The sequence below is a fragment of the Alosa sapidissima genome, chromosome 1 (assembly GCF_018492685.1).
Source record: "Alosa sapidissima isolate fAloSap1 chromosome 1, fAloSap1.pri, whole genome shotgun sequence".
In the NCBI taxonomy this organism is placed as follows: domain Eukaryota; kingdom Metazoa; phylum Chordata; class Actinopteri; order Clupeiformes; family Clupeidae; genus Alosa; species Alosa sapidissima.
Genome location: NC_055957.1, coordinates 16145332 through 16172759, shown reverse-complemented (window position 1 = coordinate 16172759; position 27428 = coordinate 16145332). Strand labels below are relative to the sequence as shown.

General features: G+C 44.7%; 1 protein-coding gene and 3 long non-coding RNA genes across 11 annotated transcripts; all 4 read right to left on the bottom strand.

Annotated features, from left to right (window-relative positions):
- Window positions 1–1255: 1255 nt before the first annotated feature.
- LOC121709103 lies at window positions 1256–8213 on the bottom strand. Its single transcript, XR_006031840.1, has 3 exons — window positions 8122–8213; window positions 3134–3445; window positions 1256–1306 (listed from the first exon to the last, which is right to left on the bottom strand). It is a non-coding gene; the product is annotated as an uncharacterized LOC121709103 (long non-coding RNA).
- Window positions 8214–8707: 494 nt separating this feature from the next.
- Window positions 8708–15388, bottom strand: LOC121709028. 6 transcript variants are annotated; one of them, XM_042092047.1, is made up of 4 exons: window positions 14935–15388; window positions 9736–9804; window positions 9645–9654; window positions 8719–9087 (listed from the first exon to the last, which is right to left on the bottom strand). In XM_042092047.1, exons 1-4 carry the CDS (start codon window positions 15331–15333, stop codon window positions 8936–8938), a joined length of 630 nt encoding a protein of 209 aa, XP_041947981.1. In that variant the 5' UTR covers window positions 15334–15388; the 3' UTR covers window positions 8719–8935. The 6 variants fall into 6 exon arrangements, 2 of the variants coding, with proteins under 2 accessions (XP_041947981.1, XP_041947991.1); XM_042092057.1 differs by lacking the exon at window positions 8719–9087 and adding an exon at window positions 9169–9508; XR_006031817.1 differs by lacking the exons at window positions 8719–9087; window positions 14935–15388 and adding an exon at window positions 9876–10280 and having other exon boundaries at window positions 9516–9654.
- A 2930-nt stretch (window positions 15389–18318) lies between these two features.
- Window positions 18319–19668, bottom strand: LOC121717075. Of its 3 annotated transcripts, none has more exons than XR_006033807.1 (3): window positions 19317–19668; window positions 19226–19235; window positions 18319–18665 (listed from the first exon to the last, which is right to left on the bottom strand). It is a non-coding gene; the product is annotated as an uncharacterized LOC121717075 (long non-coding RNA). The 3 variants fall into 3 exon arrangements; XR_006033806.1 differs by lacking the exon at window positions 18319–18665 and adding an exon at window positions 18753–19089; XR_006033808.1 differs by lacking the exon at window positions 18319–18665 and having other exon boundaries at window positions 19097–19235; window positions 19317–19385; window positions 19457–19668.
- Window positions 19669–20094: 426 nt separating this feature from the next.
- On the bottom strand, window positions 20095–22043 carry LOC121707407. Its single transcript, XR_006031323.1, has 3 exons — window positions 21941–22043; window positions 20861–20913; window positions 20095–20481 (listed from the first exon to the last, which is right to left on the bottom strand). It is a non-coding gene; the product is annotated as an uncharacterized LOC121707407 (long non-coding RNA).
- Between the last annotated feature and the right edge of the window lie 5385 nt (window positions 22044–27428).

Below are 27428 nucleotides of genomic sequence, written 5' to 3'. Positions count from 1 at the left end.
AATATATAAGAAAATATTTTCAGTGTAATCAAGACCTTTTATATAAATGTTCACATTGCATATAGTTGATGCTATTAGGTTGAGATGAAGAATACTCTAATAGTATCAGATGTTAGAGAATACTGCAGTGGAATAATAGTAGTAGTAGTAGGATAGTAATGATAATCATTTTATTATTATTATTATCATTATTATTATTAGTATTATTATTATAATGATGATGATGATGATAATAATAATGCTACTGCTATCAGAAATAACTATGTTAATCACCATTCAAACTCAAACAAATCCAGGAAGGAGGAGGACACCTAAACTGATTTCCTCTGAAAGATCATTACAGAGCCTCAGGGCCCTGACACTAAATGTTCTGTCCTCTTTGGCCTTTACGGGCTTCAGGCTCAGTTAAAAAAAAATATTTGTGTCAAGTCAGATCTGAGAGTGCGGTCTTAAAGAGTCTCAACAGTGATTAGTAAAATTCTAGATAAAAATGATCATTGTACAGTAGATATTTTATCCAATTTACTTCCAAGCGTTTTGCTGTCATACCTGTAGATTTGAGACATTGCTGTTGTGTATCGCTGTGAGATAGGCGTGTTGTCTGATTAATGGCAGGGTTGGCAGCCACACAGTTAGCCTGGCGGGCCATCCTATATCATTGAAATGTATAGTCTGTAATCGAACCATTCACCTCGCTTAATCCAAGGGGCATGCAGAGAATTGTCTTTCAAACTGCCTAGGCATGCAATAGGCCAGCGCTACGACCATATCCGTATCCGGTCGGCAAAACGGCAAATACATCCTTCTTCGAAAGGAATGACTTAAGTGCATTGTGTTGCTCAACTTTCAAAGAAAAGTTGGACTCCTCCAAAGTTGACGCCAACGCCGATTCAAACAACTGCTCTTCGTTCGCCATAGCCACCTTCCTTGTTGTTCACCGTCGCAGGACTGTCGTTATCCTGTTAAGCCCGCCTTAAGACTCTCTAACAAAATAGAGCACTGTGATTAGATGAAGTCCACAGCGTCAGCCAATAGAAATCCCTATGGTTTGATCCTAGACGTACAGGCTGAGCAAATTAATTTGCCGTGCGTCTAGATTTCTAGGCTACCACACAGTCATAAGTGGAAGAATGTTCAGCTTTAAGATGAAGACTGAGACTGATGTTGATGTCAGGGTTACTAGTCTGGTTCAGGAGCACATTCTCTTTATACCAGGCCAGAGTCACATCTCTGCCGTTCTCCACAGAGCACCGCCACGTGCAGGAGCTTTCATCATCCAGTGACACCTGAGGTTGGGGAACTTCCTCTGGAAAAGGATAAAGTGAAGGTTTGAGAAATGTATCAGCATGGATTACAATGTTATGGTCTAAGAGATGTTGACAGATTTAGAAAGACATCTCAATTTTGACAATAGGCATGAAATATTTAGCTGGATTTAGATGCATATTATTTATATAATTTATATGTTTATAGCATTCATTCTTCCTTGAATGTAATTCTTAACACCTTAGTGCACAAGAAATCTGACTTTAGAAAAAAAACTAAAGTGTCTGAAATCACCAACCGTCTTCCATCTTCTTCAAGATACAGGTGTCATCATACCAACCAAAAATCACCAAACCAAAAGGACGCTTCTTACAAAAGCACTTTTGTGAGGCAGATAGAAGTGAATGTCAGCACTTTATTCAAATTCAAACATTCAGCTGTTACATCTCGTACCCTGTGTTTCGGCAACTAAACTTGCAGGCTGCATGCTGTTTAATTAAACATACACACCATACTATGCCTATGCTCTCACCATTTATAATTGTATATAGATCAGATTATATCATACTACCACATACCATTGTATGTCCTGTGATGCCTTTTGTGTTTGTTGCATGTCCTATTTGTTGGGGATAGTCACGATGGCCAAACTTCACAATGCCATATGCAAGTAATTATACCCAACAACCTTCTATTATAACACATAAGGGGTGTACGACAACCACCAAAATACTTCACAAAAATGTTACAAAGAGCAGTCAGGCAACTGGAGATCTTCCTAAACAAATAATACTAACCAAGAAGAAGCCAATTTCCAGCATGATCTGGATGGTTATACAGAGGATAAATAATAGATAAGGCGACCCTTTGCCTTAACAACCAGAACAAATGGCCTGTTACATGTTTGCAAAATGCCTGTGTTGCATAGCTGCCAAGTTGCAAGCGGCGAAATGAAAATCAACACACAACAGAGCTGTTCCACAGCTGCGATGCAGGCAGTGTGTTCCAAACCAGTACTTTTAAAGTATGTGAACAGACAGATGGGCAGATAGATGGATGGAACTGATTAATACCCTTTTTAATACTCCAACCTCTATATAAGGGTGTGTGAGTGACAATGTGGGGCTATTTTAATTCCATGCAAACATTGGCATGATTTTATTTCAGTTAACCTCATAGCTGATCTGATTTGCATTGAAAGATGATCTTATGGAAAATACCCCATGCCAAACTCTTTGTATGGTGAAGGGTATGTGATGATGTGGGGTTATTTTAATTCCAAAAGCCAGGGGAACTTTATCAGGATGCATAGTATCCTGGATCCATGAAATAACTGGCCTTTAAAAATAAAAATCTGCCTGCCCTTTATGGGAATTTAAGGGGTGTCCTTACTTATGCCCCCTGTATTTTAAGGAAAAACATTTATTTATTTACGATACATTATTCATTCACAAAGAAAATTGATGTCCTTAAAGGTTGGATTTTTACTCATTGTTTTAATTAAGACATTATACATTTCCAAATGATGATTTATTTGTGACTGTATTTTCACTGGTTTTGATGTATCTTTTCTGCTCCCTTGGTTCTGCCACAAATTTGGCACACTTTTTTCTTCCTGTCAAAGTCTTCCTCTGTTGCATATTCAAAGAGAATCTGTAACTTAATAAAGTAAACCATCCCCTCATATTCAGAATACAACACAGTTAATTTATTAACTTAGTCAATGATGTTACAAGCTCTTGATCATAAACCTTTTAAATTAGTCTTATAAGACTTGGCTTTTACAATTTAAGATTATTTCATCAGTATTATCACAGAATTATGATAGAATAAAAGTACATCTGCACTGTAATTTTATACAATTTACCATACACAGTTAGCTGAAAATAATAATGACTTCTTGAGTCCCCAGAGATCTCTATGACATATTTGCCTGAGTCACTTGTCCTTAAGTTATGAAGAAAGAAGTATCCAGTCTGATTGTTCCAGTGGACATGATTTGCAAAATTTGACTCTGCAATTGAAACTTGGCCATTAAAAAGATATGCTATAGTTTTTCCACCTTTAGACTTCAAATTGCCAAATTTAAATATCTGTACTGGAACCGTAATAGATCTTCCCTCAAGTCTGACTTGCGAGGTCCTTCTTTATTTAATTTGATTTTCAGAAGAACATAATTCTAAGAAGGGAAACAAAATATGTATTAATAAACTAGCATCATGTTTATTACATCTGAGCTGAAAGCAACAAAAACAACTAGAGAAAAAACATAAATAAATGTACTGTCAAACATTCTGCATCAACACTTATATTATTCCTTGGGAAAGGCTATACAATGCCATAAAATACATTATTTTTTAGAAGACATGAGTAATTATTCAGTATACAGTAGAGACTTTAGAATTCAATTGTGCTTTTGCTATTCTCTAAAAGATTTTTTTTTCTATTGTCCAAAATAATTCCCATGCAGGTTATTGCTGTAATGTAAACAGTTTTTTTGTTCATGCAACATGTGTTTAGGGTGGTCTGGAGTCTTACTGTGCAAATGGTATTTCCATTTTGTACGGTTTTCAGTACCATATGGTGTTCAATACTAATAGCGCCTTCATGCTGTTCGTAAGCTCAGAGGACCCAACTTTAAAAATCCCGACCTCCCAAAAAAGAGTGTTCATGAGATTAGCTCAGAAAACAAATACAGGAAATGCATAAATAAGTTATTGAAACTGTTCACTATGGTTTAGCAAGAAGGAAAATGTCTCGGGTGAGTGTTTCTATCTGTAGTGTTAATTTACTTATAAATACCATGCCTATTTGTAATGGGAGTGAAATTCGCCTCTTGTGTTGTTGTAAGGGGCCGCCGTGGTTGGAGAATATGATAGTGACGTCAAGTCGGATACATCGGGGCACAAGGCTTCCACATGAGTCTCTGAACAAAAAATCCGACCCAACTTTGCGTTTATGTCATTTTTCCTCTATCGGAGGTTGGAATTTACGAAGGTCTGATGTTGCATGAAGTCCCTATAACAACCAGTAACTAACTAATAGCATGTCACTGCTCAGTTGTCACTGAAAGCATCTACAGTATGATATGGTCTTAGCGCTATAGTGCAATGGAGCAGATAAAGTCAAAGTCAAAGTCAAAGTCAAAGTCAGCTTTATTGTCAATTTCTTCACATGTTCCAGACATACAAAGAGATCGAAATTACGTTTCTCACTATCCCACGGTGAAGACAAGACATATTTTACCAATTTAGGTCCACATACAAACATAACATTCAAGTAAACAAAAAAGTAAGTAAATAAGTAAATAAGAGGGCACATATAATAATGAAAAAATAAGAGCAGCAAAATTTGGTTGAAATTGTGCATAGACAGTCAATAAAATACTAGTGCAAAGTCAGGCCAATAAAAGGCTTGGGTAGTTTTGTTTTGACCTAAGTAAGAAAGAAAGTGGCATAGTGGTGCAAGTTATGTAAGAGCAGCAGAAGTGTTGTGTTTTCAGGACAACAACACCAAGTTGTAAAGTGTACAAGTGTGCAAGTGGAGTAGTGCAGGCGGCCATTTTGGGTCCAATGTCCAGGATGTTATGTAGCTGAGGGTGGAGGGGGGAGAGGAGGGAGAGAGTTCAGCATCCTTACAGCTTGGTGTATGAAGCTGTTGGTGAGTCTGGTAGTGCGGGAGCGCAGGCTTCTGTACCTCTTCCCAGAGGGCAGTAGATCAAACAGATTGTGAGCGGGGTGACTTGCATCACTCACAATTTTGGTCGCCTTGCGGGTGAGGTGGGTGGTGTAAATGTCCTTCAGGGAGGGGAGTGAAGCACCAATAATCCTTCCAGCTGTGTTCACTATGCGCTGCAGGGCTTTCCTGTTGTATTCAGTGCAGCTTCCGCCCCACACAGCGATACAGCTGGAGAGGATGCTCTCAATGGTGCCTCGGTAGAATGTGGTCATGATGGCTGGTGGAGCACTTGCTCGCCTGAGTTTCCGCAGGAAGTACAGGCGGCGCTGAGCTCTCTTCGCCAGTGATGCAGTGTTGGTGGTCCAGGAGAGGTCTTCACTGATGTGCACCCCCAGGAATTTGGTGCTGCTCGCTCTCTCCACCACAGCACCGTCGATGGTCAGTGGCAGGTGTTGGGTGTGACCTCTCCGGAAGTCAACAACAATCTCTTTGGTCTTGCTGACGTTCAGCAGGAGGTTGTTGTCCCTGCACCACATGGTCAGATGGTCGACCTCCAACCTGTATTGAGTCTCGTCGCCCTTGGTGATGAGACCCACCAGAGTTGTGTCGTCAGCAAATTTCACTATGTGATTGTTGCTGTAGGTTGCAGTGCAGTCATGCGTCAGCAGGGTGAAGAGCAGCGGACTGAGCACGCAGCCTTGGGGGGCCCCTGTGCTCAGTGTGATGCTGCTTGAGGTATTGTTGCCAACACGTACTACTTGGGGCCTCTGACAGAGGAAGTCCAGTAGCCAGTTGCAGAGGTAGGTACTGAGTCTCAGTTTGTCAAGCTTGCAGATGAGTTGTTGTGGTATTATGGTGTTGAATGCAGAACTGAAGTCTATAAACAGCAATCTCACATATGAGTCTCTTTTTTCCAGGTGGGTGAGGGCTGGGTGGAGGGCAGAGCAGATTGCATCCTCTGTAGACCGCTTGGCTCGGTATGCAAACTGGAAGGGGTCCAGGGTGGGGGGGAGAATGGCTTTGATATGTGACATGACAAGCCGCTCAAAGCACTTCATGATGATTGGTGTCAGTGCCACAGGGCGGTAGTCATTGAAGCAGGATGGAGCAGTTTTCTTCGGCACAGGTATGATGGTGGCAGCTTTGAAACATGATGGGACGATGGCTTGCTTCAGGGAAGTGTTAAAGATGTCTGTGAAGACATCCTTAAGCTCCCCTGCGCAGTCCTTCAGCACACGACCTGGGATGTTGTCTGGACCTGTTGCCTTACGGGTGTTGATAGCAGCAAGTGTCCTCTTCACGCTGTCGGCAGAGAGGCACAGGGGCTGCTCATGTAGAGGGGGATGGGTCTTCTGTGGGCAGGTGCTGTTTTGTGCTTCAAAGCGAGCAAAGAAGCGGTTCAGGTTGTTGAGCAGAGGGATGTTGCTCTCACAGCTCTGTGGCGCGGGCTTGTAGTCCGTGAGGGCCTGAATGCCCTGCCATAGGCTTTGTGCGTTCCTGCTGTCTTTGAAGTGGGTGGTTATCTTGTGAGTATTCCTTTTTTGCTTCCTTGATGCCACGGGACAGGTTGGCTCTCGCTGTTTTCATGTCAGCTTCATCCCCAGCTCTGTAGGCTTTGTCTCTGGCCCTCAGCAGCCTGAGGACATCCCCTGTCAGCCATGGCTTCCAGTTAGCCCGAGTGATGATGTCTTTTGTGTGGGTCACATAATCAATGCACTTGGTGATGTAAGAGGTTACAGTGTCTGTATACTCCTCTATGTCTGTCTGGTTGTTGTAAGTGGCTGCCTGCTTAAACATTTCCCAGTCTGTTGTGTCAAAGCAGTCTTGAAGAGCATCGGAGGCTCCCTCAGGCCACACTTTTACCTGCTTACGAACCGGTTTGTTCGCTTTTACCCTTTGTCTGTATGCGGGCATTAGCATAACAGTGATATGGTCTGAAAGTCCAATGTGGGGGAGGGGGTGGCTTTGTATGCTCCTTTGTGTGTAGTGTAGACCAGGTCCAGGCTGTTATCTCCTCTTGTTGGAAAATCAACATGCTGGTGTAGCTTTGGAAGTACAATTTTGAGATCAGCATGGTTAAAATCTCCAGTGAAGATGGTGAAACCGTCTGGGTGTGCCGTCTGTTGTTCACTGACAGCCTGGTACAGTTCACTAAGAGCCGCGTTCTTATCGCTGTTGTTGTTGGTAGGCGGGATGTATACTGCGACTAGCAGAATCGCAGTAATTTCCCTTGGCAGGTAAAAAGGACGGCACTTTATGATCATAAACTCTGCCAGTGGTGAGCAGTGTTTGCATACTACTACAGTGTCCCGGCACCATTCGTCACGGATGTAAACACAGATTCCTCCTCCTCGTGATTTACCTCCCTTTACAATGGCCCTGTCTGCTCGATAGCATGCTAGCTGCTCCAGTTGTACAGCAGAGTCCGGAATGTTGTCATTTAACCAAGTCTCAGTGAAGACGAGCACACAGCAGTTACTTACTGTCCGGTTCGTTGATCTCAGCAGTCGTATGTGATCCATTTTGTTGTCCAGTGATCGTACATTTGCCAGGAGAATGGATGGTATGGCTGGGCGAGTTGGGCTGGCCGCTAGCCTGGCCCGGACGCCTCCGCGCTTGCCCCTCTTCTGCTTCCTCGCACACCGCTTCCGACGCTTTCTTTCCGGGGGAGGAGTAGCAGGCGAGTCCGGTGTTGTTGCAGGCCGGAGTAGTCCGAGTTCCTTTAGCGTCTCTGTTGCAAAGTCCAGAACGCTGCAAAACTTGCTTTTGCAGATGTCAATTAAAAACTGCCTGCTGTACTTGTAGTACGACGTAGTAAGACGAGACGAACACGTAAAACTTTCGGACAAACACTTGTGTCACATAAGGTGATGATATAGTTTGCTTTATATTTGCTTGACATTAAGAATACTCTATTTTAGTCCTATAAGTAATGGCAAGACTTTGTTTACAACAGACTTTTTGCTCTCATGCTCACCTAGGATGCTTGTGTTTGTAACCTGTCTCCAGCGTCGTGATTAAAGATTTGTACTCTGCTGTACGGTCGGCTTTCCTGTGAGATACTATTTGCTTCTTTGTGGATTAATGCTTAATTTTTACCACATTATTAAGTTGCAACCTACCAGAAGAGTTTTGTGTCATCAAAGCATAAAGCCTACAAAACTCACGTTGACTTACCCACAATGAGACACAACAACAAATAGGTAACATTCCAGCTTATCCACATATTTATGTAATGAAGATTCCCCCTCTTTCACATCCTCGTAGTTTAGAATGATCTGTCCTCTAGATGCTGAGAACATTCGACATGATGGAGGAGCACGGATGTAGGAGGTGCATATAGCCATGATTCTAAAAACAGCTTTCTCTCAGACTTAGTGACTTGCCTCTTATAGTCTGTGTGTGTACATTTAATTACCCCCCTGTTCACACAGGTTGTTGAACTTAAACATCAAGACCATCAGAATCACTCACCAATATCTTTACAGGAGAATTAAGGGAGAATCAAAGTGATCTTGCATTCAGTTAAATCATAACAGATATGGCAGTATTAGTTTAGTCACACATTGAATCAAAACAAAGTAGTTAGTCTATATGTGACCAGAGCAGTAAGGAGGGAAAGAGAGAGGCTATAAGCCACTCCCAGTAGCCCGACTACGCCACCCTGGGCTTAGTACCCTGGGACTTCTTTAAGAGAATTTGCTAAGGAAGGTTTGACACAGGTCCGAAAGCACCAAGCAGACAACGTGAATTCTAGTCAAATCATAAGTTTATTAAATAACCAAAGGGGGGGGGGGAAGGGAGGAGTGTCCTGCAATAATACCTGAAACGAGTCAGAGGTTATGAAAGTACAAAAATATTTATTATTGTTCTTTTATTATGATACAATATGAACAGGTGATTTCTAAAGTGGGGCCAGGCTCCACTGGAGCTAAAAAGATACAGCAGATGGGGGCTTACCTGAGGGAGACAGACTAACTGGAGGTGTGTTCTAAGTTCCAGCCATCACACGTGCATACACACTGCAAGAAAGTGACTTACCAGTGACACAGCAGCCCACCGCAAGCAACAATGACACCACAAATGTGCAGCTACAGGGTCCCACCACCAGGTGACTAGCCTCCCTCAAAGAGGGCCCCACATCTGCCAAACAAACAAATAAAAGGGAGAGGGAGGGGGGGGGGGGGGGGGGGCAAAAATACAGTCAGCCAATACAGACGCTATGGTAGATAATGCAGGCACACCAGGACAAAAGAAATACAAACACACGCAAATGACAGCCAGCACCAGACAGAACCTAAGCAGTTACCAGGATGAAGCATATGCCACTTATGCCCCGTTCCTCTCTACTAATGCGGCAAGCAACATGCAGGCTGACATAAACGCCAAATAAACCCAAACACAGGCAGACGTAGACACTAAATTAATGCCCACAAAAAGAAAGACACAGAACGTACTTGAAAAACCGCACACAATTAGGCTACACCAAAATAAAATAACTACAGACAAGACAGCAGCACGACCCACGCTATGCACCCCGCGTAGATGGAAAAGGCCGCGCTACCTGGACAAGACAGAAAAGACATTGAACATAAAGCCTTCTACTGCCGCCTAGAAAGTTACCCATTAAAGCAAGCATCGTACATACCTATGTTAGTAACTACGATTAGTGCACAAAGCGCCGTATGGGGAGCACTCACCCACGTTCAGCTACAGGCATACAAGAGAAAGTGTTACGACTCAAAACAGAAAATAAACTACGAGAGATTTAAGACAAACATAGGTGCATACCTGTAGAATGAATAAGGGATGGTGTCTAACACACGGGCAGCAGGAGCAGACTAGCCGGTGACCACGAAGCTACAGGTGAAGACAAACATTGATTAAACCATGTTATTAGTCTGGCAGCAAACGGGAGTATTGCAACATACCTGATGACTAAATCCGACACGCTAGGGGGTTAAACAGGCAGAGCTTACAACGCTTCTTCGTACCTGGGTGGTTTTATACTGTCCGGCCAGTAATCAGTGCGAACGAACTCCGGTGTGTAACTAATCACCACGCCCCCCTAGTTAGCGGGAGCAGGCCAGTGTGGGACATGTAGGGAAAACAGGGAGACATGGGGAAAAGACAGAAACAAGGTGAACTGGCTACAATCTACCCCCTCGTTCTTTATCGTCGCCCCGACGATAAACAGGCTAACTGGCAAATGGGCAACAGCTTAAAATCGAAGAGGAACTCCGATTAGCCAAGACACAGGTCAAGGAGAGCTTGCAATCACATTACTCGGCCTCTATACGCCACGGGGGAGGTGGTGGACATTGGAGTGTTGCCCTGCCGTGCCTCGGGCAGTCCTCCTAAGGGTAGTCTCATTGCGGTCAGAGTTGTTCTCGTCTTGAGATGTCGACAACCCAGGGGGAGGGGTCAGGACTGGAGGTGGCAGGTCCACTGGCACCTGTGCAGGTGGAACAGGACGCCTACCATCCATAGGACCAAGCCTCAAAGAGCATGGTTCCCGGTCAACCTGGAATGGGACAGGAACTACAGCCTCTGTGGTGGAGGGGTATACCGAAGAGGGTGCAGTTGGGCCCTCTCCTGCAGGTGGAGGGGGGGGCTCAGTCACTTGAACCCACAGACCTTCTCCAGAATCTTCTTCTGGATGTGGCCTTGGCTGGAGCGGTTGCTCTTCTTGGGGGGTATTGCGGGGCTCCATCCTAAGTTGAGGCTTCAGCATGATGCGGTGGACGTGCCGGACCTTGCTTGGGTCATCGACAGGTGCGATTGTGTAGACAGCCCCGCCAACTTTAGGTGCTTTTAATACCTGGTACACAGTTGAACACCAGAGGTCCTGGATCTTGTGGCGTCCCCTTATCCCGTGGTCCCGAAGGTACACATGCTGGCCCTCCGGTATTGGGTCTTCTTTCACATGCTGGTCGTGGCGCCCTTTCCGTCGAGCAGCATTGGTGGCCAGGCGCTCCTGGGCTCCATCAAATGCAACCTGGAGCCTGACTTGATGTTCCCGGACCCAGTCATGCACCGTACCAACCTCTGGTTCCCGTACTCTGCCCAGCAAAAAGTCAACTGGCAACCGAGGGTCCTGACCAAACATAAGAAAGAAGGGGGACTCCCCTGTCGACTGGTGTGGTGTGGTGTTATAACAAAAGACCAGTTGGGGAAGACAGGAGGCCCAGTCCCTCTTCCTGGAGTCTGGCAACGTGCGCAACAAATTGTGCATGGTTCGGTTAAACCGCTCACATTGCCCGTTGCCAGCTGGGTGATAGGGAGTGGTACGGGACTTGGTAATTCCATACAGGTTGCAAAGCTGCTGGATAAGGGCGCCTTCAAAACTGCGCCCCTGGTCAGAATGAAGGCTACTTGGCACACCAAACTTAAAGAGCCACTCGTTCACCAAAACCTGGGCCACCGTAGAAGCACGCTGGTCTCGTGTCGGTACTGCTAATGTATACTTGGTGAAGACATCGGTAAGAACCAAGACGTTCTCCACCCCATTGCGTGAGGGTTCTAAGACAGTGAAGTCAACCGCCAGGATCTCGTTCGGGCGTGACGCTAACAGATGACCCATATAAGTTGGAGCTCCCCGACTAGAGTCCTTGGCCACTTGACAGCGACTGCACTCTTGGCACCATCGCTTGACCTCCGCAGACATGCCAGGCCAAAAGCACCGCCAACGAACCAGCTCCAATGTTCGTTCCACCCCTTGATGGCCGTGGTCTTGATGGAGCTGGGTCATTACTTCTGGTCTCAGGGAGGTGGGCAGAATGACTTGGAGAATCTCCTCTCCCCCATCTGGGCAGAAGATCTTGCGATACAGCAACCCATGCTCCTGGACCAACCGGTCCCATTGGCGCAGGAGGGCTAAGGCAGAGGTTGACAGTTGCCGACGCTCCATGTGATTAGGCCGCCTCTTCTGCTTCCAGAGCCTGAGTACCGGGTGAATGTCAGGGTCCGCCATCTGCAAGGCACAAAGCTCTGATGTGGAGTGAGAAGGAAAAACAGACATAACAGTGTGGCTGAACTGAGTGGGCGGTGGTAAAGATACTACCTGCTGCAGGTGAGTAGGTACGGAAGTCCAGGGAACCACCACATCTCGCCCACTTGGGCCCACTTCCAAGTGTTGCCTGGAAAGGGCATCTGCATTTGTGTTGCTCTTGCCTGAGCGATATCGGAGCTTATAATCGAATAAGGCAAGCTGAGCTGCCCACCGCTGCTCTGTTGCCCCCAGCTTAGCAGTGGCGAGATGGCTGAGCGGGTTATTATCGGTGTAAATGATACACTTGTGTCCCAGCAGATATTCCCGGAACTTCTCTGTAACGGCCCATTTGAGGGCCAAGAATTCCAGTTTCATGGAGCTGTAGTTCACCATGTTTTTCTCTGGGGGTCGTAGACCTCGGCTGGCGAATGCTATTGGCCTAACCCTGCCCTCCTGCTCCTGGGAGAGGACTGCCCCCAGACCACCATAACTGGCATCCACCTCCAGGATAAAGGGCAACGAAAAGTTAGCATAAGCCAACACAGGGGCAGAAGTGAGTCTGGTCTTTAGGCTCTCAAAACTTCTTTCGCACTCCTCACTCCAAGCCACTGTGAAGTCCCGCCTCAACCCTCTCCTAGACTTTGTTCCAGCCAGCTCCGCCACCAGCTTATGCAGGGGTGCCGCCAACTTCGCAAAACCCTCTACAAAGCGGCGGTAATAGCTTGCAAAGCCAAGGAAAGAACGAAGCTCAGACACCTGACTGGGGCGGCACCAATTGGCTACGGCCTCGATTTTCTTTGGGTCAGTGGAGACACCAGCCCCAGAGATGACGTGGCCCAAGTAGGCAACTTCTGGCCTACAGAAGGCACACTTTTCTAGCTTTGCCTTCAGCCCTTCCCTCTGCAGCCTCTGCAATACTACTTCTAAGCGGTCAATATGCTGGGAGGTGTTAGAGGAGAAAACTACCACATCGTCAAGATACAATAGTAGCGACTGGCAATGTTGGTCTCCGAAAATCCTTTGCATGAGCCGTTGGAACGTGCTAGGAGCATTGCACAGCCCAAAGGGCATGCGATTGTACTCAAAAAGCCCAAAGGGTTTGCAAAAAGCGGTCTTTGGCTTATCTCTCTCCAACACTGGGACCTGATTATACCCGCTTGCCAGGTCCATTGTCGAAAACAAACAAGCACCTGACAATGCATCCAAAGATTCCTCGATCCTGGGAAGTGGGAAGGCATCCTTACGGGTTTTGGCATTCAATTGCCGGTAATCCACACATAAGCGTGGGCTGCCGTCCTTCTTCCGGACCAGAACGATGGGTGAGGCATAGGGGCTGCAGCTCTCCCTAATGACCTGTGCCTCCAGTAACTGATTAATGTGAGATTTTACAACATCATACTCAGGAGGCAACCGTCGGTAACGCTGCCTAACTGGAATCTCGTCGGTCACAGGAATTTCGTGAGAAATGAGACTAGTGCAACCTAGGTCGCCATCATGAGCAGAAAAAATGTCCTCATAGCTCAAGAGCAGAGACCGAACACGTTCCCCATCGGCATCTGTAAGCGCAGTCAAATCAAGGGACTCAATCTGACTCCGTATTGAACAGTTTTCTATTTGGGCAGTGGCTTCTACAGCTCGAACTTCAGCTACCCCCTTGGGGAGACTAACAACATCCACACAACTCAGAGTGCCTAAGATGGTGTGAGGGTATAGCAGGACATCAGTATTCCTTACGTTAACCACAGGGATGTACACTGTTCCCCTGGAGACCCGCACTAAAGCAGGGGAGGTCAACAGCCCTTCTGGCAAGCCAGAATCTGAGGGTTCGAACAGAACAGGGAGGTCAGAGTACTGGTTCGAACATGTTGAAGCGACAAACTTAGTTACACCCCCTGGGATGCGAGCAGCCCGCCCCCCACGCAGCTTTACTTTACCCCCAGACATAGAGGACATGGAAACGGAAACAGAATGGTGACACTGCTGCAGTGCTTGGAAAATGGGACTCGGGGCCTGGACCACTGTAGGCAAATCAAACAAGGCGGAGCCATGTTGGCCAAACAAAACCTCATAGCCTTTGCTGATGATGTTCATTCCTAACACCCCGGGCACCTTAGAGCCCCCCGGGGGATCCTTCACCACTAGCACCCCACATCTTGTTATGAGCTTTTCACACAGAGTGACATCAGGTTCAAGGTACCCAACATAAGGAATCGCTAAGCCATTGGCTGCTCGGAGCTGCAGCCAATGACAGGACTTTAAGCGATCACAACCCCATGGTTTAAAATGTTGTAAGAAAAAACGTTCAATAACTGTGGACACCATAGACCCTGTATCCAACAAACAAGGAACAGTAATCCCCCCCATGACCACATCGAGGTGAGGACATGACGACATCAGATTAGGTACAGTGCCAGTCCCCATCGAGCTAACCCCAGAGTCAATAAATGCCCCATCTGAACTGTGACTCAGCAACTCAGTGGGCTTTAGTTTTCCGACCTCTGATTGGAGCTGGTGGGTCTAGCAGTGCCATCCATAGCGGATGCTAAAGAAGCTGACCGGGGTCGAAAAGGAACCTGCTCCTCATTACACTCTCTAGCGAAATGACCAGGGCGCTGGCACCTCCTACATATTAAGTTATGTTCACGAAAAGGCCTAGTGCGCCTCTGACCTTCCTGTAGGAGAGCGATACTCTGAGCTAACTGAGTAAGCTGTCCCTGTTGACTCTTAAGGATGTCTTTAAGCTCCGCTAGCTCAGAGCCCTGAGATGTACTGGTCACTGTTTGAGAGTCCCCCTGAACCTTATACTGGAGACCGTAGGCGGATGGCATCGAATGACTGCGGCCTCGTGCACCCCCAGGCGTACCCTCCCGTTCCCATCGTAAAGCCTCGGTGCGCACCTCTAACAGTGTAGATGTGGGCTGACGCCGCACCAATTGTTTAAGCTCTCTGCGGAGGGAACCATCATAAACATGCTCAATAAATTGATCGCGTAACATTACCTCTGCGTTAGTTACAGCATGTGGTGCAGCCTGTTTAACCTTCCCCATAAGGTTCATCAGCGCCAGGGAAAACTCCAGCAGACCCTCTCCATCCTGCTGCTTTCTCGAAAAAAATGCCTCCTGTAGGGATACATGAGATTGGGAACAGCCATACAGTTCATGCAATATAGACAGTACCTTCACTGGGTCCTCCCGTTCAATGGCAGGGCGATATTTAATCTCCTCCCTCGCATCCCCCTCTAAGTGATCAAATATAAAGAAAGCTTGGTCAACTGTAGAGAGATGACGAGCCCTCATGCAAGCCCACACTTCTTCCTCCCATTCATCAATGCTAATACCTGACCCGCCCCTAAACGTAGGACATTTCTTATCTCGAGGAATAAACACAAGTCTTTCCATTGGTGGACCCGGAATCACAGGTGGAGGCACTAGCCGGGCTGGTGCATCAGGGGTGGCTGTGGAGGTAGAAGCAGTAGTGTTAGCCGCTGCAGCAGCCCTCTCCTGGCGCAGTCATTCATTGTCAGCCTTAAGCTGAGCGACCATGTCTCTGAGTTCTTGCATTTCTTCCTCCATATCTGCCACAGTAACCTACTGCAGAGAATAATCACAGGAGCAAAATGAGGGGGGAGCTACCACCAGAGGTCCAGACTGCAGAAGGTTCCCAATCCATGTAGAGGGGGATGGGTCTTCTGTGGGCAGGTGCTGTTTTGTGCTTCAAAGCGAGCAAAGAAGCGGTTCAGGTTGTTGAGCAGAGGGATGTTGCTCTCACAGCTCTGTGGCGCGGGCTTGTAGTCCGTGAGGGCCTGAATGCCCTGCCATAGGCTTTGTGCGTTCCTGCTGTCTTTGAAGTGGGTGGTTATCTTGTGAGTATTCCTTTTTTGCTTCCTTGATGCCACGGGACAGGTTGGCTCTCGCTGTTTTCATGTCAGCTTCATCCCCAGCTCTGTAGGCTTTGTCTCTGGCCCTCAGCAGCCTGAGGACATCCCCTGTCAGCCATGGCTTCCAGTTAGCCCGAGTGATGATGTCTTTTGTGTGGGTCACATAATCAATGCACTTGGTGATGTAAGAGGTTACAGTGTCTGTATACTCCTCTATGTCTGTCTGGTTGTTGTAAGTGGCTGCCTGCTTAAACATTTCCCAGAAGACCCATCCCCCTCTACATGAGCAGCCCCTGTGCCTCTCTGCCGACAGCGTGAAGAGGACACTTGCTGCTATCAACACCCGCAAGGCAACAGGTCCAGACAACATCCCAGGTCGTGCGCTGAAGGACTGCGCTGAAGGACTGCGCAGGGGAGCTTAAGGATGTCTTCACAGACATCTTTAACACTTCCCTGAAGCAAGCCATCGTCCCATCATGTTTCAAAGCTGCCACCATCATACCTGTGCCGAAGAAAACTGCTCCATCCTGCTTCAATGACTACCGCCCTGTGGCACTGACACCCATCATCATGAAGTGCTTTGAGCGGCTTGTCATGTCACATATCAAAGCCATTCTCCCCCCCACCCTGGACCCCTTCCAGTTTGCATACCGAGCCAAGCGGTCTACAGAGGATGCAATCTGCTCTGCCCTCCACCCAGCCCTCACCCACCTGGAAAAAAGAGACTCATATGTGAGATTGCTGTTTATAGACTTCAGTTCTGCATTCAACACCATAATACCACAACAACTCATCTGCAAACTGGACAAACTGGGACTCAGTACCTACCTCTGCAACTGGCTACTGGACTTCCTCTGTCAGAGGCCCCAAGTAGTACGTGTTGGCAACAATACCTCAAGCAGCATCACACTGAGCACAGGGGCCCCCCAAGGCTGCGTGCTCAGTCCGCTGCTCTTCACCCTGCTGACGCATGACTGCACTGCAACCTACAGCAAAAATCACATAGTGAAACATCACCAAGGGCGACGAGACTCAATACAGGTTGGAGGTCGACCATCTGACCACGTGGTGCAGGGACAACAACCTCCTGCTGAACGTCAGCAAGACCAAAGAGATTGTTGTTGACTTCCGGAGAGGTCACACCCAACACCTGCCACTGACCATCGACGGTGCTGTGGTGGAGAGAGCGAGCAGCACCAAATTCCTGGGGGTGCACATCAGTGAAGACCTCTCCTGGACCACCAACACTGCATCACTGGCGAAGACAGCTCAGCGCCGCCTGTACTTCCTGCGGAAACTCAGGCGAGCAAGTGCTCCACCAGCCATCATGACCACATTCTACCGAGGCACCATTGAGAGCATCCTCTCCAGCTGTATCGCCGTGTGGGGCGGAAGCTGCACTGAATACAACAGGAAAGCCCTGCAGCGCATAGTGAACACAGCTGGAAGGATCATTGGTGCTTCACTCCCCTCCCTGAAGGACATTTACACCACCCACCTCACCCGCAAGGCGACCAAAATTGTGAGTGATTCAAGTCACCCCGCTCACAATCTGTTTGATCTACTGCCCTCTGGGAAAAGGTACAGAAGCCTGCGCTCCCGCACTACCAGACTCACCAACAGCTTCATACACCAAGCTGTAAGGATGCTGAACTCTCTCCCTCCTCTCCCCCCTCCACCCTCAGCTACATAACATCCTGGACATTGGACCCACAATGGCCGCCTGCACTACTCCACCTGCACACTTGCACACTTTACAACTTGGTGTTGTTGTCCTGAAAACACAACACTTCTGCTGCTCTTACATAACTTGCACCACTATGCCACTTTCTTTATTACTTAGGTCAAACAGAACTACCCAAGCCTTTTATTGGCCTGACTTTGCACTAGTATTTTATTGACTGTCCATGCACAATTTCAACCAAATTTTGCTGCTCTTATTTTTTTCATTATTATATGTGCCCTCTTATTTACTTACTTTTTTGGTTACTTGAATGTTATGTTTGTCTGTGGACCTAAATTGGTAAAATATGTCTTGTCTTCACCGTGGGATAGTGAGAAACGTAATTTCGATCTCTTTGTATGTCTGGAACATGTGAAGAAATTGACAATAAAGCTGACTTTGACTTTGACTTTGAATCCGCCGTCTTCTGGTCGGCTGCTGTCTTGTCTTTATCTACCCTAACCTACCACACAATCAAAAACCAAACACAACAAATACAAAAAGTGGTTTCACAACCTAAACAATACATCATGGAATTCACGTTTACGCTTTATTGTGCATCCTGCCGACTACGCCAGATTGTGACCAGAGCAGTAAGGAGGGAAAGAGAGGCTATAAGCCACTCCCAGTAGCCCGACTACGCCACCCTGGGCTTAGTACCCTGGGACTTCTTTAAGAGAATTTGCTAAGGAAGGTTTGACACAGGTCCGAAAGCACCAAGCAGACAACGTGAATTCCAGTCAAATCATAAGTTTATTAAATAACCAAAGGGGGGGGGGGGGGGAAGGGAGGAGTGTCCTGCAATAATACCTGAAACGAGTCAGAGGTTATGAAAGTACAAAAATATTTATTATTGTTCTTTTATTATGATACAATATGAACAGGTGATTTCTAAAGTGGGGCCAGGCTCCACTGGAGCTAAAAAGATACAGCAGATGGGGGCTTACCTGAGGGAGACAGACTAACTGGAGGTGTGTTCTAAGTTCCAGCCATCACACGTGCATACACACTGCAAGAAAGTGACTTACCAGTGACACAGCAGCCCACCGCAAGCAACAATGACACCACAAATGTGCAGCTACAGGGTCCCACCACCAGGTGACTAGCCTCCCTCAAAGAGGGCCCCACATCTGCCAAACAAACAAATAAAAGGGAGAGGGGGGGGGGGGGGGGGGGGGGGGGGCAAAAATACAGTCAGCCAATACAGACGCTATGGTAGATAATGCAGGCACACCAGGACAAAAGAAATACAAACACACGCAAATGACAGCCAGCACCAGACAGAACCTAAGCAGTTACCAGGATGAAGCATATGCCACTTATGCCCCGTTCCTCTCTACTAATGCGGCAAGCAACATGCAGGCTGACATAAACGCCAAATAAACCCAAACACAGGCAGACGTAGACACTAAATTAATGCCCACAAAAAGAAAGACACAGAACGTACTTGAAAAACCGCACACAATTAGGCTACACCAAAATAAAATAACTACAGACAAGACAGCAGCACGACCCACGCTATGCACCCCGCGTAGATGGAAAAGGCCGCGCTACCTGGACAAGACAGAAAAGACATTGAACATAAAGCCTTCTACTGCCGCCTAGAAAGTTACCCATTAAAGCAAGCATCGTACATACCTATGTTAGTAACTACGATTAGTGCACAAAGCGCCGTATGGGGAGCACTCACCCACGTTCAGCTACAGGCATACAAGAGAAAGTGTTACGACTCAAAACAGAAAATAAACTACGAGAGATTTAAGACAAACATAGGTGCATACCTGTAGAATGAATAAGGGATGGTGTCTAACACACGGGCAGCAGGAGCAGACTAGCCGGTGACCACGAAGCTACAGGTGAAGACAAACATTGATTAAACCATGTTATTAGTCTGGCAGCAAACGGGAGTATTGCAACATACCTGATGACTAAATCCGACACGCTAGGGGGTTAAACAGGCAGAGCTTACAACGCTTCTTCGTACCTGGGTGGTTTTATACTGTCCGGCCAGTAATCAGTGCGAACGAACTCCGGTGTGTAACTAATCACCACGCCCCCCTAGTTAGCGGGAGCAGGCCAGTGTGGGACATGTAGGGAAAACAGGGAGACATGGGGAAAAGACAGAAACAAGGTGAACTGGCTACATATACATAAATGAATCCATCATTTACAATAACATACATATTGTATTATTTTGAAATAAAAGGGCATCTTCAAAAATATTGTTTGATGCACAATGTGCTTCCTGCATCAAGGCGCTGTTTCGGACCTCTGGTGGAGGTTTGAATTATTATTACCTGGAGTTGTGGCTACAGGACTACATCTAGCATGCATCTATGAATGAATGGATCTAGTAGGTGTTATATTTTAATATCTGGGCTTTCAGCCATGGGGGAATCATCCTGCCTGTGTGATGTCAGTAAATGGAACAGAATGGAGTTTTGGTCAAGTAAATTGTCTTGTTGCTTGTCATTGAAATTTTATTGTAAAGTGAACAATTTGCATTTTGTACACTAACACACTCAAATTCAAAAGTTCAAAGACATAAAATTCCACCAGGAATGTCTGTCTCCGTTTATTGCATTTGAACATTTTAGGCTCAACATACCAGCTTGCTTTTTAATATATTTGTAAAGTTAATATCATGAACAAGATCATTAGCATATTAAGACCCATATTTGTGGTTTATCTCATTCATAGCAGTAGAGCCATGACCACCTTTTCAGATAAATACTTAATGTTGTGATAGTTAGCAATTATGCAAGGGTAAAGAAATGTCAAGTGTTAAATATAAATATGAGCAGTTTTTCAGAGGCGTCCCAAGACAGTGTTTTCACTCCCCGTCGCATTACTGTCTGGGGGATGGGGTTGAGTTCTGGTATAGATGGAGGTTAATGGTGGCTCTTCTACTTCGGTATCCAGTTCTGGTATGTGTGGTCGGTGTCCCTGGGAGGAGGACAGGACAGCAGGGGAGGGAATGAGGAGTAAAGAGGCAGAAACACAAAGAAGAAAAGAAGTGCTGTCAACTGTGCCATAACTGGACTGTCCAGACATCTGATACTGGACAGGGGTATTTTTCCACAAGCCTTGAGCAAGGCGCCATTTACTGTCACACCATGCACACAATCTTCTGTGGCCACTACTTGTTTGTTGTAACAGGAAATAACTTGCAGCTTTCTAACTGTGGTCTAGCTGCTCTGAGCACTCATAGCTCTGGTGAGAGAAGATCAAATGCTTCTAACCCTGACCCTCAGAACAAGAGGTGCATCTGTGGAGGATGAGAAAAGCAACAAGCTTTACCCTCAGTGAGTCTTGTAATACTGACCTGTCCCAGAGTATACTGAACTTCAGTTTGTAGTTCTTCATTTCCAGATTGATCTGTAAGGTAAACAGACATGTGTTATACTGAAGGTAGTCAGAGATAGCACTGCTTTCTTCACCAAGTCACAAGCTGAAAGAAAGTGTAAAACAAGAAACATTTGGGCACTTACAGTATGAAGGCAACAGACTAGTGCCTTTTAGGGAGTAGCAAAGGGAAGTGCTGCATGCTGTTATCTGAGATCAGTTCAGTGGATCATATTCTGTAAACTTACTAACAACTTCTGCTTTGGCTTATGTTAAAGGGAAACTTGGCAGGATTTCCGCCTCTGCTGGAGAAATTGTGCATTATGCTATTTCAAACTGTGGAAAAAGGTAACGATAAAGCACATGGATTTGTTTACAAGCTAGCAAAACGGTTAGCATAAGTTTGGCAGACAATGTGGATGTTACAAGGTAAGAAACACAATTTAAAACGAGTTTCTTGTTCCTCACTTCTCTTTCCGGGACGGTAGTCGCAATGTTGCAAGGTTGGTTTTCCGCCTGGGGACGCTAGGGGCAGCGGGAAAAGTCACCATTTTCACCGGAACAGGTCATTTAACCATCCAAATGATTTCTAAACAGGTTTATTACGTTAAAATAGTTGCCAAGTTCCCCTTTAACAGAGAGACTTATGCATCGCTGTAAACTACATACTTTATGGAGCTATAGAAACTAAACACATGCAACTGTTTTATTATGACCACCGCACAGCAAAGTGGCAGGCATATAGGTTTAGTCAGAGTTTTTTTTTTTCTTCCGGATTTTTTATTTATTTTTTCTTCAGTAATTTTGTGTCAACGATTCCCGGGACACTGAAAGACCGGGGTGCACGAAACTTGGTGGGCATGTAGCCCCACAAGGATGACACAGAACCATTGTTTTTCGTTTTGATCCGTCGCCCTCAGCCAGACTTGACCCTCCGAGGGTGGACACAGTTTTCTGTAAATATCTCGAGAACCTCTGCCAAGTTAAGTGCCATTGACTTTGTCATATTCGTTATGAGACCGTAGCTTCCCATTGCGAGTGCGTTGTCTGCTGAACATACCTCTACTACGCTCTAGCCAAGGAGTGCCGTGCTGGTATCCGGTCCGACATGAGCCCGGCGGCCGCTACGAACCAGCCTCTGTGGGAATATTAATAACGCCTGATCATTCATCTCGGGGGCGCGGTTCATAGCAGCCCTCTACCAAGTTAAGTGCCGTTATCCCCTTTTTACTGAATCAGACGAGCCAGCACCTGGTGGTTTCATTGCCTAAATTCAATCTGTACTTCAGCTACAATCTACAATTTGAAGTGCTGAGTCTGGACACTCTTAGAAACAAGTCCCTCTGTATTTTAATGGACTCTCCGGAATCATATTTCACTGTGTGTGTCGTGCTGTGATGAATTTCTGTGTGATACTTTGACAGACTTTGATATTATTCCCTCGTACATGAAATACTTGGATGGACTCTAATAGACTATTACACTCGTGTGATGCTTTGATAGACTTTTGATATTATCTTGCCTTTTGTTGTTGATGGGGCATCCTCCCACTTCTTGCATTAATTGCCAATAGAGAACATTATTATATGCACAGAATTGTATGTGTGTCAAATTCAGCGCCCTGTACTCGCACTTGACTCTCTCTCTCTCTTCTCTTGTCAGCGGATCCCTGCGATTGGTCCATCTGGCACCTGTCTGTGGTTCACCCGCCCCTAGCTGTCAGTCACAGACCTGAACCTGCCTCCGCCCTCCTGAATAGTGCAAGCCCGTGCGTGTGTGTGCTCTGACTGTCTCTCCCTCTCCATCCACCTGGACTGCGTGCTGTGCTGCAAATACCCTCTCATCCTCTATCCTGGATTGTGGACATTACTCCCATAGACTGAGTATTTTACAAAAGAAGTGACTGCTGTCTAAATAAACACACCCACACACACACAAACACTCACACACACCCCATTACCCCCACACACCTACTCACAAGCGAACTCACACACACAGGCACGCACACACACACACAAACACAAACACGCACGCACAAACACACCCATACTGTATGCGGCCACATTTTGTACCGCTCTGCAGTACATCTAGTTTTAAGTCAAATAATCTTACAAAAAAGTTCAAAGTAAGTACCCTTGTACTAAAAACAATACTAATTAGATTTTCTTATTTTAATATAAGATTATAACACTTAGTAAGATATCACTTTTTGCAGTGTGCTCTTCAGACATAGGCCTAGCTATTCATGCCCTGTAGTGGCTCAAAATAAGGCCTCTTCAGCTACACAAATGCTCCACAGATACAGGCTGTAAGTATGTTAAAATCCATAAGATTGTGCTACTGTATGTATCTCAAGTACAGAACAGTTTGCAGCAGTGTACAATACAGGTTAAACAGCCGGTGAAAAAATCAACTTTAAACCTTGGCTTGCCATAACCACTGCCTAGCACCTTTTTAGCCGGCACAGACAACTGTGTGAAAACCAAAATCTAACAGACGTAATGTGGTTGAGCTAGCTACAAAGCCTAACACCTACTGTATGTTCACTGGTTGTATTTGTGTTTCGTGTTCCCTTGGTTTTGGCACTCTTTTTTCTTCCTCTACAAAGTCTTCCTCTATTGCATATTCAAAGGGAATTCAATAAAGTAAATCATACTCTCATATTCAGAATACAACACAGCATCTGATCAAGTAAATAAACATGAAGGCCTGACAACATTAAATGATTTTCATTTATAGCTGGCCCTGATGTGACAGTCCATGTTCCTTTCTCATTTGATATCAGCAACAATATAATGAATTATTTGTGATTGCACAAAGTTGCAATTAATTATAAAATTAATAATGAGAGCTAGAAGGCAAAACAGGCTGTAATAGACATTATATGTCGGTCTAAAGGATTTTTATTTAAAGAGAAACTATGCAGTATTGGCAATTTCTTCACTGTTTTCTCGTTTTTGCTTCTTTTTCGCTGGCTCTGTCATGACGAATGTCTAACTCCATCGTTACCTTGTTCTAGCCGGTGCCTGGCATGTATGTGTATTTAAATGCAGTAAAGTAATTTGTTACACTCGTTATACTTCCTGACACTGAGGCCGCCAGTAACCATTCCAATGACTCCGAAGCTGTTAAGTTAAGGTAAATTGAGCTAAAAAACCTGCATATTAAGGTAAAAAACCTGCATAGTTCGCCTTTAAGAGGATTTCATCAGTGTTGACACAAAGAGTTATGAATGAATAAATGCACTACTGTCTTTATATTTTATACAGTTATCTGAAAATCATACTTTATTTTTATGTCCCCAGTGTTCTCTATGAAACATGAGTCACTTGTTCTTAAATTATGAAGACAGACATATCCAGTCTCACTGTCCCAGCGCACATGATTTAAAAAATGTTTCTCAAAACAGAGATGTGAGAAATGTTTCTCAAAGAGAGATGCAATGCTGCCTCCTTCAGTCCCCACTCTGTACGGGGAAAATAATAGATCTTCCATGAAGTCTGACATATGAGGTCCATCTTGGTGTGATTTCATTTTCAGAAGAATATAATTCTAGACAGGGAAGCAAAATATTTATTAATTAACAGACATCTAGTTAATTACATCAGAGCTACACAAAAACACAAAAATGAGACCAGGATTTAGTAAAATGAGCACACAATTTAGCCTACTAAAATAAGTGCACATTATACAAAATATCTTGCAATGACACCTCCCGGGCTCCGTAGTGCTGCTTCAGAAAATAAAATATAGACATACTTAAGTAACACAGATGACAATTGGATCAGAACAATAACCTTGACTGGATAGTTGTAACCTACATTAACTGTGTGTGTTATCAAAGCATAAAACCTACAAAACTATTTTTCTATTCACATAGAAAAACTATAACAAATCACTTTACAGCATATCCGCATTTTTATAATATTTTGAAGATTTAATGTTATTTCCTCTAGAGATGCTGAGAACATTCAACATGAGGGAGGAGCATGGGTGTAGGAGGTGCATAAGGTACCTACAGTAGTCCATGATTCTAAACCACCTTTCTTTCAGATTAGTGAACTGCCTCTTACACTAAAAAATGAACCAACTGGATTTACTTAATTGCTAATATGCAGTGGCTGCACATAAATGAAATGTCTAAAATTGATGCATTTCTCATTTGGTTTACAAAATTGATTTATGCTGTGACCTGACATAGTCATACTCAATTCTAGTCAAACTCAAATGTTGTGGGTGGCACTAAGTTCTGCTGGCATCCAGGCTAGTGGTGACTCAATTTGTGCAACCAATGAAATGGTTTAAATGAAGTTTACATGAAATATACATGTCATTTCAATGACATTGTGTTATTCAGGTTGAAGCATGTATGGGAGTAGGCATTCATATTGTATTTAATATTGCAGCGTCGTCTACGCAAGCAGAACATTTGCAATGTCTTGAGGTGACACCGTCTGATTAGGCAGTGCATATTGAGAAGAATTCATTGTAGCTCAAAACCTTCCACAAACAACACCTGATACCTTGTGGATACTCAATAGCCTACATAACACACATATGCACTGTAAGTGTCGCCAAAAGTTTTCACATGAGCTTTCTTAAAGACAGTTTTGCTTAGAGATGTATATTGTTATGCTTTGAGATTAACCATTCTTTGTTCCCACCATGAGTGAGTTAGCTATTAAAGGGAAACTTAGCAGGATTAGCTACATTTCTCCCTCTGCTGGAGAAATTGTGCATTATGCTATTTCAAATTGTGGAAAAAGGTAACGATGAAGCACATGGATTTGTTTACAAGCTAGCGAAACGGTTAGCATAAGTTTGGCAGAACAATGTGGATGTTACAAGGTAAGAAACACGATTTAAAAAGTTTCTTGTTTCTCACTTCTCTTACCGGGACGGTAGTCCCAATGTTGTCATTTAACCATCCAAATGATTTCTAAACAGTTTTATTAAGTTGAAACAGTAGCCAAGTGCCCCTTTAACCATGCACAAAGTATCAGTGATTCCATGGCACTTGTTACCAAACTCAATGAACGTATCTGAAAACTGTGGCACAACATATTCAGCAAGTTTCATATTAAGACTTCATCTTGAAGTTTTACATGTAAGCATTAAAGTTATCTTCCTGTAACTTTGATGTTGCAATAAAGAACATCTGAATGTCTACTCTCAGTACATGTCACCTGTACAAGACAATGAAGTTGAAATTACATTAATATTTCATGTAAACTTAACTTATACAATGTCATTGGAATCACTTTGCAAAGCACGTAAGTAACTTCAGAACTAGGAGGGCAAATGATCACATCCCTTGGTGCATGCCATCACTTCATTATGTTCCCATAAGCCTTTGCAATAACACTGAGATAGTCTGCCATCTGGTGGAAGTTTGAATTATTACCTGGAGTTGTGACTGCAGTACTGCACCACTGACGTTGACAAACAAATTTAGCAATGTGTCTATTACATGTTCTATTTTAATATCTGGGTTTTCCGACATGAGAACATCACTCCCACCGTACGATGTCAGTAAACGGAAGTTTTGGTCAAGAGGGCAATGATTAGTTTTGTGACCATTTTTTTGGTCGTGCCCGTTGTCATAAAAGTTAGTAACAGACTATAAGAGCATTGTACTATATAGTTTGCATATGTTTATGTTTATTGTTATTATTCTGTCCTATTTCTAATTAGATTTAGTCTGTCAATACTGGTATTGTTACATGTATGCTATGTGAATCTACTTTAAATTGTTCATTTTAATGTTAATGCAATGTTTATTGATGTCATTGTAAGTCCCTTTGGACAAAATGTTCTGTTAGGAACTATAAACATAAACACACAAACAAGATTAACAGGGTTATAATTAAATTATTTTGCCATCAACCCATGCATGCCCCCTTTGCTGAAACCCAATGCCCCTGCTGTGGCACCTGACCCACATTTTAGAAACCACTTCAGAGATTTGGAGAAAAGCAGTCACAGTTACAGGCAGGAGGTCACATGCACTGCCTACACACGAGTGCATTTGCTCAGATGAATATCAACCACATGTAAGAAATGTCACAGCCAGCTATACTTCCTGGCTTAGTAACCTTGCACGTACAAAGCACTGATGGAACAAAGTGTGTGGGTGGCAACATGAGCATGCACGTGAGAAAATGTAAAAAAAAAACAAAAGTAAGACAGGTCTGGACAACAAAGGGTTGATGGGTACATTAATTATTGTTGAAATTTTGAAGTACATTTGAAATTTGTTGATGGCCTCTGGATTTTCATGAAATGTGACTTTCAACGTCACCTTTGTACACTTGTATGTTTCATTTAATTTTAAAGAAATACAAACCCATCCCTGTGACCTTTACCCCAGCTGATCCTAGATGGCCAACTGGTTTGTTCCCAACATGTAATTACACTGGCATCACATATCAGACTTCAGTGGAGAATGAGACCGTTATATCTTAATTGCTGTGCCCTGTAAAAGCTTGCTTATCTTGTGATGAATAAATTCCATTTTTTTCAGTTGTGGCAGATAGTGAATGAACACT

Coding starts and splice junctions, on each gene's coding strand:
- LOC121709028 (XM_042092047.1), bottom strand. CDS start 15,333: ATGGAAAGACTTGTGTTTATTCCTCGAGATAAGAAATGTCCTACGTTT. Junction 9,805..14,934: donor ATGCTGTAACTAACGCAGAG/GTAATGTTACGC, acceptor CTTCACCTGTAG/CTTCGTGGTCACCGGCTAGT.